This window comes from Phyllobates terribilis, unplaced genomic scaffold, assembly GCF_046119375.1.
Source record: "Phyllobates terribilis strain yellow unplaced genomic scaffold, ASM4611937v1 Scaffold_17__1_contigs__length_24005725, whole genome shotgun sequence".
NCBI classification, from domain to species: Eukaryota; Metazoa; Chordata; class Amphibia; order Anura; family Dendrobatidae; genus Phyllobates; species Phyllobates terribilis.
In genome coordinates this window covers 21604615-21619380 of record NW_027362777.1, presented here as the reverse complement: position 1 = coordinate 21619380, position 14766 = coordinate 21604615, and the positions used below count along the sequence as shown (strand labels likewise).

Here is a 14766-nt window from a genome sequence, read left to right as displayed (position 1 = left end):
ATATGGACATGCTGGCCCTGTAAATATATAAGGAACTTGTTGAATGCATAATCCACCGCCAAAAGCTCCTTAACATTTGATGACAACTGTATCTCACTCCTTGACCAGGTCCCCTGAACTAAGTTTCCTTTGAAGTGAGCTCCCCAACCTGCAGCACTCGCATCCGTAGTTAAGACTGCCATCAGCTTACACTCCCAGGGGACCCCCCTAGAAAGATTATCGTGTCGTAACCACCAATGAAGGGAATGTATGGTCCGAGGACACAGGGTAAACTCACGGTCTAAATGTCCCTCTAGGACTGAGTTGTTATACAATACATCCCACTGAAGAGCCCTTGAATGAAATTGTGACCAACGAACTGCGGAAAAACTCGAGGTTAAGGTCCCTAATAGCGACATGGCTTTACGGAGTGACATAGAGGGTTTATCCATACACTGTCTTACCAAACCCTGGATTCTTGTAATTTTTTCTTCAGATAAATAACATAACTGTTCTTTTAGAATCTAAAATGGCCCCCACATACTGCGGAGCTTTGAGTGGAGTTAATCTAGATTTTTCCAAATTTAGAAACCACCCCAAGCCCTCCAAGACAGACATGGTCACCCAAAGGTGGGCCTCGCATTGAACAAAAGAGAAAAGAGTTTCCCACTATCAGGAGATCATCTAGGTAAGGGATTATTAGAATGTCTCTTTCTCTTATATGGGCCATAACCTCTGCCATTAATTTGGTGAAAATTCGTGGGGCTATTGCTAACCCAAAGGGAAGTGCAGTGTACTGAAAGTGTTTAACCACCCCCTCAATTTCAATGGCCAGCCTCAGGTATTTCTGATAGTAACTATGAATGGGAATATGGTAATACGCATCCTTGAGATCGAGAACTACCATATAACAGTGGGGAAAAAGCAACTTTATTACTGTTTTCAAGGATTCCATTTTGAAAGTGTCTACTTTAAGGAAGCTATTTAAAGATTTTAGATTGATAATTGTCCTGAAACTCCCATGCGTTTTTGGGACCAAGAAGAGCGAGGAGTAGAATCCGAGACCCTTTTCTGAATCTGGAACCTCAATCAGGACGTTTTTCCTTATTAAGACTTGAATTTCCGATACGAGGGCAGTCTGGCGTTCTGGGGAGGAACTAGAGGGAACAATCATGAATCTCTTGTGAGGAAAAGCTTGAAATTGAAATTTTAGACCATACTTAATCAGGCTCAAAATCCAATTACTATGAGAAATCTGTTCCCAAGCTGGGAAAAATAATGACAATCTCCCTCCCACCTGGGCTGATTGTGCATTCCCTGGCTTCTGCTCATTTTTTGGAGATGAACCAAAGAGAAGGCCTCTACCTTTTCGACCTCTTTCTTCGGACTTGTCCGGTTCCCTGAAGAATCTTCTTCGGATGAATTTTCTTTTCCGAAACGATCTCTTAAAGGAGGGTAGAGGTACCGATGGAAAACCCTTCTTAGGATCTCCGGCCTTCTCCAATAATTCGTCCACAGTCTGGCCAAAGAGATATTCCCCTTCACAAGGGATTGTACACAGCCTGGACTTTGTCTGTACATCCCCAGGCCAGCATTTAATCCATAACGCTCGTCGAGCCACATTTGACAGAGCTGATGACTTTGCTGCCAATCTGACTAAGTCCGCAGACGCATCAGCAAGAAAGGCCGCTGCACCCTAAACCAGTGGAAGGGAAGAAATAATCTCCTTCCTAGAAACACCATCCCTTAGCTGACTGGAACAGTTAAACAGTCAAACCATCAGGGCTCTAAATGTGCAGGTGGCTGCTACTGCTGGTCTCAGTGCTCCTGCAGCTGTCTCCCATGCACCTTTTAAGAACGTATCAGCTCGTCTGTCCAGGGGGTCTTTTAATGCTCCCATGTCATCAAACGGGAGGGAAGTCTTTTTTGCCGCTTTAGCGACAGCAACGTCCAGCTTTGGTGCTTTTGACCAAGAGGAACATATGGCATCCTCAAATGGGTACCTCCTCTTGAAATATGGAGGAACACTGCCCTTCCTGTCGGGTTTTTTCCACGCTCTATCAATGAGGTCTTTAACTCTTGCATTCACGGGAAAACGTTTTCTCTTTTTCTGACCTAATCCACCAAACATTACGTCCTCCACAAATTTTTCTGCCCTCATGTCTACAATGCCCATGGTAGGCTGGACAGCTTTTACCAAGGCATCAACTTCCTGCAGAGGAAAACACTGTCTATCCGATTCACTATCAGAAGAAGAGAGAGCAGAGGAGGAAATGTCAGATATGTCAGAGTCTGAACCCGGCTGAGGTTCCTGAGAAATATGAGTAGATTCTGAGCCTTGCAAAGCCTTGCCTATTTCCTCTCTAATTAAAGTTTTTAGGCCCAGGGAAAACCCCGGGGTTTCCTCCGCCATTACTTTGTTAATACACAGCTGGCACAATTTCTTATTATATGCATCTGGGAGCAGATTGCTGCATAAGGCACATTCTTTATGTTTCGATTTAGCTGAACATTTCTTGCTCTGAAAGAGGAGTTTATAGAAAGAAAAAAGGAGGAGGAAACTATTAGTAGAACTTCCACGAAGATTCCACTTACCCCACAGAATATCTGGTACCGCAGAAGAATCCATCATAACCGGCGGGGAATCACGCTGAACCGGACCATTTTTTCTGCTCTTAGTGGTGAACTTCCTAGCTGAACGACTAGACCCAGACCGGGAATGACGTTGCACCACCAGTTGTGAGGGCTCCCCAGAGGGCTGCTCCTGCAGCAGTTGTTCTTGCTGAGGTGAAAGCTGCTCCTGTGAATCTCCCATGTCTACCAAGGTAACAATGGGCTGGGAAGCACCTCTGTATGTTGCCAGGACTCTTTTACACTGGCTATACCAGGTACCATGTGTGGGCTGATTTATTTATTTTATTTTTTTTTACGAACCCAGGAGGGAGTTAATTGTTCCCACGTGGTTCCCCTCCCCCAGGTTGGCTCACCGCCGCCTGCCCAGCTGACGTTGTCTTCCTCATGGCTTCGGCGTCCTCATGCTCGCACGCACTTCCCGGTTGCGCGCGCGAGCTCCGCCCACTTCCGGTGACGTCCCCGACGCACCGGAAATACGCCCGGTTCTCCTGCCTCGCACAGCGGGGGGGGGGGGGGGACGTCCGCTAGCGGCTCCACACATGGCGGATATCTACCTCCTGTGAGGGGATGTCTCGCCTGCTGCAACGCACACGGAGGTGCCCCAATGAGCCCTGCCGTGGCGTCTCCAGAGGCCCAGGACCGACAGCTCCATCCAGCGCCCTGTGGCTCCCTCTGGGGCAAGAGACCATCTCCTGCAGGTAAGCCTGCGAGGTCTCCCATCATGGACAGGAAACCTAAACTGAGGCGAGAGAGAGGTGCCGCCCTTTTTAACCTGTAGGTTTCCTGTCCTTGATGGGCGGATCCTCTCTCTCGTGGTGCTGTCATGGGAGAACGAATAGAACAGAGGTTTCCATATTATTAGTGGCTCAAAGGCTCTTGAAAAGCAACATGGCTTCCATAAACCAATACAGCAATTTCCACTCTCCCAATGTCAGATCTCCCCCTCGCTTCTGAGCCTTGCAGTAGTTTATGTGCCTAAGTAAGTCACATTTAGCATCCATGTATTTGGTATTACTATAATGAGAAGAACCCACTTAACTTACGGTGTGTGTCTCCTGCAGCACAATCTGGACACTATGTGTTGGGTAATAAAACAGCATATTTGCAATTTTCACTCTCCAACATCCACTGTGTGCTAATTTCTGGAGAGTGACTGTGGAGTCAAAATAGTCACTTCTCCTATAAATTAATTCACTGAAGGTTATAATTTCCAAAATGGAGTCACTTTATGGGGATTTCTACTGCTCCGGTTTTCTGCCATTTTGTCATATTAAGGCTTCTGCAAAAGGTGTGTCCCATCTCGTCTGGGACGTCGGCTTCTCCTCCTGCTTCAACTTGTGTGACGTTTGCTTTTGTCACCAGGCGCCGCCTTATTCATCCTGCAGGCAGCGCTGGTGATGGAGGAGACATCAGAACCAGAAGCTCTGGGTGGCTCATGCTCTGTCCAGCCACTAAGATTAGGGAGCCTGGGACCAGTAGTACCATCCAGTCTGGCAGTATGGGTGTGTCTGCTGTCCAGCTGGAATAATCTGCTCCCGGCTTCAGCCATTTGGAGAGCACCACACCCTACTAAAGCTGGAAGCATATTGCCGGAAGCTGCCAGATACAGCCTTGTTCTCCTCTGGTTCAGTCCTCTGTGCTCAGCTCCCGGCTTGTGGATTTGTTTCCTGTTGTGACCTCGGCCCGTTTACTGACTACTCTTGTGTCTTCTGATTTTGTATTTTCTCTGCCCTCCTGGTTCTGACCTGGCTACCAGACTATTCTTCTTCCCATCTCACACCACAGAACAGCAGGTAACACCGTGGCCCAAGCCTAGGGGTCTCTGTGTAAGTCCAGATCCATGTAGAGAGGTTAAAGGGTGATGAGGAAAGTAATTTGTGAAATATGTAAACGGGGTAGATAAGGCAAGGCTGTTCGTGGTAGCCATCTTTTGAGCTTCCAAAGCGCCCCCAATACATTGTGTCTGCAAACTATTCCAGCAAAATCTGCATTCCTAATAGCTAAATTGCGCTTCTTCCCTTCTTAACCTGCCATGTGCCCAGACAGTAGTGTACAACCATATATAGGGGATTGTCAAATTCAAAAGAAGTTGGAAAATAATTTGTAAGGTCCATTTGTTTCTTATTATCCTTTGTGAAAAATTTCAAAGTTATCACCACATAAAGTGACATCTGTCAGATTTGAAAAATGGGGCCTGATCATCTGCACATTCTACGTACGCTTTGTAGTTTACAGACCTGGGCAGGTAACGGTCAGCGTCTCCTAATCCCAGGGGGTAGGTGGATCCTCCAGGTTGTAAGTTCTATAGAAAAGGGCTTTCACAATTTCCCAAAGTAATTTGAACGGAGGAGAATGTTGTGGTCTACAGGCAAAATGGTGATCACACGATTGTGATACAGCTGGACTACACCACCGATAAAGCAGCCACAGCCGGTGACCGAGAAGAATTTGTGACTTCTCTGTATTTAGTGATTACTACTCACCTGGGTAGTCATATGTAGGAATCTCCTCTTTACACCGCTCATCATTCCTCACATATGTCTCTGTAGTATTAATATGGGTCAGATCTTCACCCTGAAACAAATAAATATTATAAAAGTCAAAGACAGATGGAGAAGTCACATCTATGATCGGCTCTAATCCTGCCATCTCCACCGTTCTCATTACACAAGTATAAAACATAATAATGGTGGATAAAACAAGACTGAATCCAAAAATACAAAACCTTTACAGCCGTCTACACATCATAGGTGAGATCTCATGACTCCTTCTCTCCATCTACCTGATGATCCTGAGGAACATTGGGACCTTCTTGTTTACAGTCATGTGGAAGAAGAGGACGGGGACATCTATCTGGTGTTGTCCTCTTACTGGATAGATCTGGAGGAAACACATACAGGGACTGAATTCATTCTTTACATACAGATAATTATAGGCCGTGTGTATTTAGTCCTGTCTATTACCTGGTGATGTGAGGGGCTGGGGAACCTCCATCATGACGTCCTTGTACAGATCTTTGCGTCCTTCTAAATACTCCCACTCCTCCATGGAGAAATAGACAGCGACATCCTGACATCTTATAGGAACCTGACACATACAATGATACCGTCATCTCCCCGATCCCTTCATAGCGTTACTGTATAATGTCCCAGCATTCCCAGCAGTGTCACCTCTCCAGTCAGCAGCTCAATCATCTTGTAGGCGAGTTCTAGAATCTTCTGGTCATTGATGTCCTCATGTATCAGGGGGTGAGGTGGAGGCCCTGTGATTGGGCTCAGGGGTCTTTCCCATCCCTCAGACACAGGGTCCTGACAGCGCTTATTAGAGGTCTTCTTCACTACTGTGTAATCCTGGTTATGGAGAGACACATTAATAAATCTCACTCCAGACATTTCCAGAGTCCTCACCTCTCCAGTTCTGTCCATCTGTTATTCCCATAGATAAGAATGATGTAATGTGACGTCATCAGAATCTCTCACCTCTCCAGTAAGCCAGAAGAGGATCTCTAGGGTGAGGTGGAATATCCTCTCCGCCATCTTGTCTCTGTCCATATCCATCTTTGATGGGTAAATCATAAAAATTTTCTCATATAGAAGATCTTCACTGAGAGGATCCGATATTGTAGAGACCTGGAGGAGAAAAAGATAAGTTGATGGAACATCATAAAAATCCTGTGTAATAACACAACTATTGGAGATAATGAGGGGAAACATATGAGGAGATTTATTATTTTACAGTATTTCGTTTTTTTCTTTACATCTAGTAATAAAACCTATATATTTTAGGACACATACAACAAGCAGTTTCTTCCTTGGAGTATGTAGCTGAATACGTTTCTCATAGACGCACTGTCAGGGAAATATTGAGAAAATATTAAAAATTTCTCCCAAACCCCTCTTAAACAGTGTATAATATTTTGTTAAACCCCATTAATGCGGATACATCATAGTATAGAGCAAGTATATATACAAATTGAAGAGAGGTGACACCTACTAGACTGCTGGATGGTATTCAAAGGTAGGAATTCAAAAGTGTGGAGATATGTTGACTCTGGTTACTTGGGTCTGCAGAAAAGAGCAGAGAGTGGCAGACACAGAGTTATCAGCTGAGAGGGACTGTGGAGTCAGAGATACACAGAATAGAGCTGGACGTAGCATACCTGTGACCCCTAGTTCCGGGTTATAAGGTGGTACTGCACGTAGTGGCTTAGAGGAACACTGTGTCCACCGCTAGTTCCTGGTGCTGTGAGCGTTGTCAGGGGCAGGATGGTATCAGCTGACCAATCGCCACCAATCCCGCAGTGCTGTGTAGTGTGAACTCCGGAAGTGCACGTGTGACGTCACCGGAAGTGATGCAATGCTCCCAGGAAGCTGTGCGTTCCGCAGGCTGGTGTAAATGCGTTCCAGTGAGCCGGAGGTTTGAGTGCCAGGGAGAGAGAATGTGCGTTCCACTAGTATAGAGCATAAGACCCAATGGGCATGAGCCAGAGCCTTTGTTGGAGTGGAGAAGGATCCAGGAGGGGGGACAAGAGTGTACCAGAGAGGAATAATCTGCAATAAAGGAGACAATATATGAGTAGGATATGGAGATCAAAACATGTATATTATTGACCTATTCAAATTGAAGACCACATTTCCAAATGTCAAATACATTTCAACATAGGGTCACATAAGATCCCTGGGTGACAAGTTTCTCTATACCAATTGTTCAATGAGAACCAAACTCCAAACATAAAAAAAACTTATATAAAAAGCCAGCAGGTCATAGTCCCTATTAAGGCCTTTCGTCTCTAAGGACTGTAATTCATGAATCCAGTAGGCTTCTCTACGTTTGAGAAGACTCACTCAGTCGCTCCCCCGACGTGGTGTCAAAACTTGTTCCAATACCTGGTACTTGAATTGAGAAATACTATGTCCTGCCGTGATAAACTGTTGGCGAATGGGTAACATTAGGTTTTTGCACCAAATTGTGGACTTGTGCTTTGAAATCCTATCCTTTATGGGCTGTGCCGTCTCCCCTACATAGATTCGGCCGAATGGACATTTAATAAGATATACCACATATGAACTGTCACATGTAAAGTACCCTTTGATGTTGCATATTTTGCCAGTTTGTGGGTGATGAACAATGCTACCCCTGAGGACATTGTTGCATTGACGACATTGGAGACATGGGAATGTGCCCATTTTGGGATTCTGCAAAAACCATTGTTTAGGATCTTGGTGCGCTGTGCCCAAATCGGCACGTACCAGAGAGTCTCTAATATTGGTTGCTCTCTTAAAACAAGGTAGGAAAGGTTGTTGGAACGCAGGGATCGTGGGATAGCCGGTTTGTAAGATGTTCCTGTGTTTCCTAATGGTTTTATGTAAGATGTAGGTGAAGGGGTGTAACATGTGAACGAAGGGGATTCAGTCCTTAGTGTTTGGACGAACAGCTCTGGAATTCGACGCCTGGGGATGCAAGAAGCTAGGTGGATAGCCTCGTTCAGTGAATTTGGTCGACATTTCTTGTAACCTCTGATTGTGGATAGTTTCACTGGACACAATCCGTTTGACCCTCTGAAATCGTGATGTAGGTATAGATTTCTTCATCGACCTTGGATAAATGCTAGAAAAGTGTAAGGCTGTGTGCCCACGATGCGTTTTTAATGTGTTTCTGCAGCGTTTTTGCAACTGCGGAAACGCATTAAAAACGCATGGTAGAAGGGCAGCAATGTTCCCCAATGATAATCCGCATGTGCTGTGCACATGCTGCGGAAATTTCCGCTGCGGATTATCATTGCGGAAAAAAACGCAGCACTACCAATTATTTTAGGGAAGTGTTGCGTCTTCGCCGCCATTGACTTGCATTAGACCGCATGGATTACGAATCACTGTATATGTAGATGCGTAATCCATGCGTTCTAATGTGCGGATGGTACCCGGGTGTAGATGAGAGGAGAGTCTCATCCACACCTAGGTACCATTAAAAAATCTGTAAAAAAAGAATAAAATAAAAAATAAATATATATTTACCTTCTGGCGGCCCGCGCTGTGCTCCTGCTTGCTTCCCGGCACTTTTCAGTGGATTGAAGGCCCTGCGCTGACGTCAGAGTCATGTGATGGGTCACGCGATGCCAACGTCAGCAGGTCTTTCAATCCACTGCTGCCAGCAGCCGGGACTGATCGAAACAAGACAGTGCGGGCCATCGGAGGGCAAGTATATATATATATTTTTTTATTTTTACCACTCTCTCGGTTCACACTATATAAATCCATGCTGTTTGCATGGATTTATATAGTGTGACCTAGTTGTCACAAGCACTTTCCAAGTGATGCTAATCACTTGGAAAGCGCTTGTCAATCCACATGCGGAAATGTCAGTGAATAACGCTCCATTTCCGCAAGTCCCTGGCAGGAAAAAGCATGTACAATCCGCATGCACAATCCGCATGTACAATCCGCATGCGTTTTTTTCTGCCAGGGAGATGCAGAAACGCTCAGGAAAAAATCCGGAGCATTTCTGCATCGTGGGCGCATAGCCTAATAGGCCAATGCGATCGGTGAGCTTGGAATAGAGGTCAGTTGTTAGGTGGCCCTGTGTATCCTTGATCACCACGGTATCAAGGAAACTAACACGGCTTGAATCATATGTCATGGTGAAGCGTCTTGAAACCACAAACGTTTAATGTTGTGGGATTGATTGTGTCAGATAAATGTCTTCTAATACATTTTTTTAGCGACTCTGACGTGCATCCCACATATTGTAGTTTACTCTCTATACATTCTATTAAATGCACTGCTCAAAAAATACAGGGAACACTCAAATAACACATCCTAGATCTGAATGAATGAAATATTCTCATTGAATACTTTGTTCTGTACAAAGTTGAATGTGCTGACTACAAAATCACACAAAAATTATCAATGGAAATTAAATTTATTAACCAATGGAGGCCTGGATTTGGAGTCACCCCCAAAATTAAAGTGGAAAAACACACTACAGGCTGATCAAACTTTGATGTAATGTCCTTAAAACAAGTCAAAATCAGGCTGAGTATTGTGTGTGGCCTCTAAGTGCCTGTATGACCTCCCTACAACGCCTGGGCATGCTCCTAATAAGGTTCCGTAAACTCCTGGACAGTCTGTGTTGTAACGTGACGTTGGTGGATGGAGCAAGACATGACCCAGCTTTCGTCCTTCTCCATCACAGCAACATCCCTTTAAAAACATATAAAAACTCGATACTGAGACTCTTGATCACGTCTGCTAGAGCATGTATTCCCTCGCTATGGAAAAGTAACACTATCCCGACAATCTCACTATGGTTCTCCAAAATAAATGAGATTATGTTAACGGAGGAGCTCACCTACACGATCAATAACTCCCATGATAAATTTTATAAAACATGGTTCTACTGGAGTTTAAATCTTCCGCTGATTACCTTGACCTCATAGGGGAAAGCTAAGTCTATACTTAAGGAGCCTCTCCGAAGTTACCCTAACCCTCTTACCCATACATCACTTCCCTTTGTCTTTGTGTGCACTTATGTTTTTGGTTTTAACTACTCGTTTTTTCTTTTATAGCCCTTATTTGTTAATCAACATGAATATGTAATGACTTAATGTTTAAGTCTGAGTCACCACGCTGGTATATCCTAAAACACATTGAACCAAATGTTCTACCAGCGACTCTACTTTGTATTGTGTTTAATTATTTCATTTTCAAATGTTTTGGAAATACTGGTTATTGTTATGGTTATGGGGTCATGTTTGACCTACTACTTGTTGCACAACTAGTACCCGGTGTTTGTATTTGTATTTCCTTTTCAAAACTTAATAAAGATAAATTTATAAAGGATAATCAAATCACATTGCGTTTGATATTTGTTTCTTGAAAAAAACTCGGTGAAAGTTTTCCGCCCAGTGTAGAAGCCTTTTTGGATACAAAACTCAAACAAAATATGCAAAAGACTTTACAAAGTCTGGAGGATGGATCTCAGACATCAAAAAAACTAAGTTTGAAAGAGATATCAAAGACTGCGAGTCAAATTCAATTTACGCATGGAAATGAAACAAACCAGGAGCTACTGTTCTGAAATACAAGTCACACAATAAATTCAAAGGAAATAGAGGAGAGCGGAGGTCAGCTTCACAAATCCTAATGTGTCCATGGGTTCCTCTAATTATAATTCTCTGAGGACTTATCTGATGCATCAGTGGGATCAACTAAAGACAGATGGAACAAAAATAAATTCTAAAGTATTCCCCACAATTCAGCACAAAACAACCGGCGGGCAGAAAGCAAAAACGTGCCCGGACATGTGCGTTCCATGCCGGAGTGCATCACGGTCTCCTATCTGCGAATGCGCATTTCCGGAAGCATGCGTCCCACGCATATGGTATTGGATTGCATTCCACCAATATAGAAAAATCCTATCTCTGAGATCAGCGTCATGGGAGACTAAAAACAAGTATTGCACATCATCCCATAATGCAATAGGCATGTAGATCTACTTTATCACTACATAAAATATGGGATGGTGGCCCACAGTAAATTCCTAAATGGTAATATTTGACCCCTATTGCATAATTAGAGATACAGAAGGATCACCACACTTGTTAGTTACTAAATAGTATATATGGGATATAACTGATAAGAAATAATTCTGATATAGAAGCTCAGATATCTCGATGAAGTACAACAATATGTGATCCCCATTCACAGGGAACTGAGTAGCAATGGGTAGAGTATAAAATCCAAAAATGTAATCCGGAATGGGTCTGTATTCATACAAAACAGGCATAGGAGATTTGCTCATTGAGTCCCTTAGGGGCTCGTGAATCCAGTCTAAAAATCCACTTACTTTCTTTTTTGAGGATACATCTATTGTGATCACCTCCTCTCACATTGGGTTTAACCACCTCAATGATACAAAAGGAGATGTCTCCGGTTTCACTTCAATGTGCACTGTTAATGTGTCTCGCTAATGTGGTGTACTGACCATGGCATATATCACCCAACTGCCCCCCACCCTCCTCCTAGACTCTGTCTTGGTCTTGCCTACATAATCTAGGGGGCAGGTGCATGTGGCCATATACACAAGTACTGAGGTTTTACAGTTGGAATAATCTCTCTGAAAATTTTTTTTAGTCGTGGAGGAACTCGAGAAAGATTTACATGGTCTCATCCAATTACATGTACAACATTCTCCAGATCTAAATAAACCGCAGAGATTCTTCTATCTAGCCAAGTCCCCTTGGGTGCAGTCTTTTTGTAGAAACTATGCACTAAATGGTCTCTAATTGACTGATCCTTTCTGAAAGTTATTGTGGGAGTAGATCCCACAGCACCCTCAGGTCTGGGTCAGCCACAAGTATATCCCAGTGTTTACTGAGGATATTAAAGATACAGTCACTCTGACTGTCGCAAGTTTTTCTTACTTGTGTTATCTCATCTTTTTCTTGGTCTCTTGAATAGGTATGTAGGAGTGTCTGTCTCTCCCATTTTTCTGCAAACAATAATGCGGAATCCAAAATGTACCAGGAGTACCCCTTTTCCCTGAATCTGTTGTTCAGGTCTATTGCCTGTATATTAAAATCTGTGACATTATGGCAGTACCTTTTCAACCATAAAAATTAGCCCTTGGGTATTCCTCTTTTTATGGGGATGGGGTGGTGGCTATCCCACTTCAATAGTTTATTAGTGCTTGAAGGTTTATGGTAGATGAATGTCCCTAGGGTCCCATCCCTTTCTTTCTTGATTAGTACATCCAGGAAAGGCAACTGGTAATCATTAAACTCAGATGTAAATCTCAGGCCGACTCTGTTGAAGTTGAGTTCCCTGACACATTCAAAAGATTATTCACTCGTCCCTGACCAGATGATTAAAATGTTGCCAATATATCTATACCATACCCCAATAAATGAATGCCACCACTTATGATCATCCCTGAATATTGTGGTTTCCTCCCACCAGCCCAGGAATAGGTTAGCATACGAGAGAGCCCAGGGGCTCCCCATCACAGTACCCCTGAGATGGTGGAAGTACTTCCTATCAAAAAGAAAGAAGTTATGAGTAAGAGTGAATTTTAGAAGATCCTCCATGAAGTCATTATGTCTGCTACACTCTATTGATCTCGATTTCAAGAAATGTCTTACTCCTCTGATACCATCCTCATGCGGTATATTACTGTACAAAGCCTCGATATCTAGTAAGGACTGCTCCCCTACATGCATGTATACATGCTCGAAGGTATACATGTAGGAGAGCAGGCAAAGGCAAAACCATTTTACAGAGGGATTATTCCAACTGCAAGACCTCAGGCGGTACTGGGGGAACATTACACTGTGTGGGGGCATCATACATCCTGCATAAGGGGCATTACACGGTGGGGGGGCATCATACATGCTGCATAAGGGGCATAATGGGGGCATTACACTGTGTGGGGGAATCATACATCCCACATAAGGGGCATAATGGGGGCAATACACTGTGTGGGGGCATCATACATCCTGCATAAGGGGCATAATGGGAGCATTACACTGTGTGGGGGCATCATACATCCTGCATAAGGGGCATAATGGGGGCACTACACTGTGTGGGGGCATCATACATCCTACATAAGAGCATAATGGGGGCATTACATTGTCTGGGGGCATCATACATCCTGCATAAGGGGCATAATGGGGGCATTACACTGTGGGGGATCATACATCCTGCATAAGGGGCATTACGCTGTGTTGGGGCATCATAAATCCTGCATAAGGGGCATAATAGGGGTATTACACTGTGTGGGAGCATCATACATACTGCATAAGGGGCATAATGGGGGCATCATACATCCTACATAAGGGGCATAATAGGGGTATTACACTGTGTGGGGGCATCGTACATACTGCATAATGGGCATAATGGGGGCATTACACTGTGTGGGGGCATCATACATCCTACATAAGGGGCATAATAGGGGTATTACACTGTGTGGGGGCATCATACATACTGCATAAGGGGCATAATGGGGGCATTACACTGTGTGGGGGCATCATACATCCTGCATAAGGGGCATAATGGGAGCATTACATTGTGTGGGGGCATCATACATCCTGTATAAGGGGCATAATGGGGGCATTACACTGTGTGGGGGCATCATACATCCTTCATAAGGGGCATAATAGGGGTATTACACTGTGTGGGGGCATCATACATACTGCATAAGGGGCATAATGGGGGCATTACACTGTGTGGGGGTATCATACATCCTGCATAAGGGACATAATGGGGGCATTACACTGTGGGGGGCATCATACATCCTGCATAAGGAGCATAATGGGGGCATTACACTGTGTGGGGGCATCATACATCCTGCATAAGGGGCATTACACTGTGGGGGGCATCATACATCCTGCATAAGGAGCATAATGGGGGCATTACACTGTGTGGGGGCATCATACATCCTGCATAAGGGGCATAATGGGGGCATTACACTGTGTGGGGGCATCATACATCCTGCATAAGGGGTATAATGGGGGCATTACGCTGTGGGGGCAATAAAGGGGTCCTGTACTATGAGAACAATACGTTTCCTCCCTTCCTGTCTCCATAGTTGGGTCGTATGTATCTATTACAGGAAACAGAACAAAAACCTTATGATTCTTATAAAGGGGCAACACAAGACCCCAAAAGAGTCTCCGTGCTGAAGGGGTTAATGCCCCCTGCACCCAGTAATGGGGTCTCCACATACCTCCACCTGCAGAGCCGCCACCACATATATGGCTGCTCTGTGCGCACAGGAGCTGTGATGAGGTCACAGGAGGGGAGGAGTCAGGGGTCACATGATCAGGGGCCTCTGGATGCAGGACTCTGCTGTGCTGGTTGTCATGGTGCTGGATGAGCTGAAGTTTATGTGTGGGTTCAGGAGGGGTTTACAGTGTGGATGTAGCAGAGCCGCGTGTGTACGAGGTGTACGGAGCGGAGCCGCGCGTGTACGAGGTGTACGGAGCAGAGCCGTGTGTGTACGAGGTGTACGGAGCGAAACTGCGTGTGTACGAGGTGTACGGAGCAGAGCCGCGTGTGTACGAGGCGTACGGAGCAGAGCCGTGTGTGTACGAGGTGTACGGAGCAGAGCCGCGTGTGTACGGAGCAGAGCCGCGTGTGTACGAGGTGTACGGAGCAG

General features: G+C 44.8%; 1 protein-coding gene across 1 annotated transcript in view; it reads right to left on the bottom strand.

Annotated features, from left to right (window-relative positions):
* Positions 1 to 14407, bottom strand: part of LOC141176205 (uncharacterized) — a 52517-nt gene extending 38110 nt beyond the window's left edge. The window contains exons 1-8 of the mRNA XM_073660191.1: positions 14335 to 14407; positions 6773 to 7163; positions 6607 to 6677; positions 6093 to 6242; positions 5784 to 5963; positions 5577 to 5700; positions 5396 to 5493; positions 5097 to 5187 (exon numbers count right to left, since the gene is read on the bottom strand). Of these exons, the coding sequence (XP_073516292.1) occupies positions 5097 to 5187; positions 5396 to 5493; positions 5577 to 5700; positions 5784 to 5963; positions 6093 to 6188 (589 nt within the window). The 5' untranslated portion in view covers positions 6189 to 6242; positions 6607 to 6677; positions 6773 to 7163; positions 14335 to 14407. The remainder of the gene's footprint in view (positions 1 to 5096; positions 5188 to 5395; positions 5494 to 5576; positions 5701 to 5783; positions 5964 to 6092; positions 6243 to 6606; positions 6678 to 6772; positions 7164 to 14334) is intronic.
* Between the last annotated feature and the right edge of the window lie 359 nt (positions 14408 to 14766).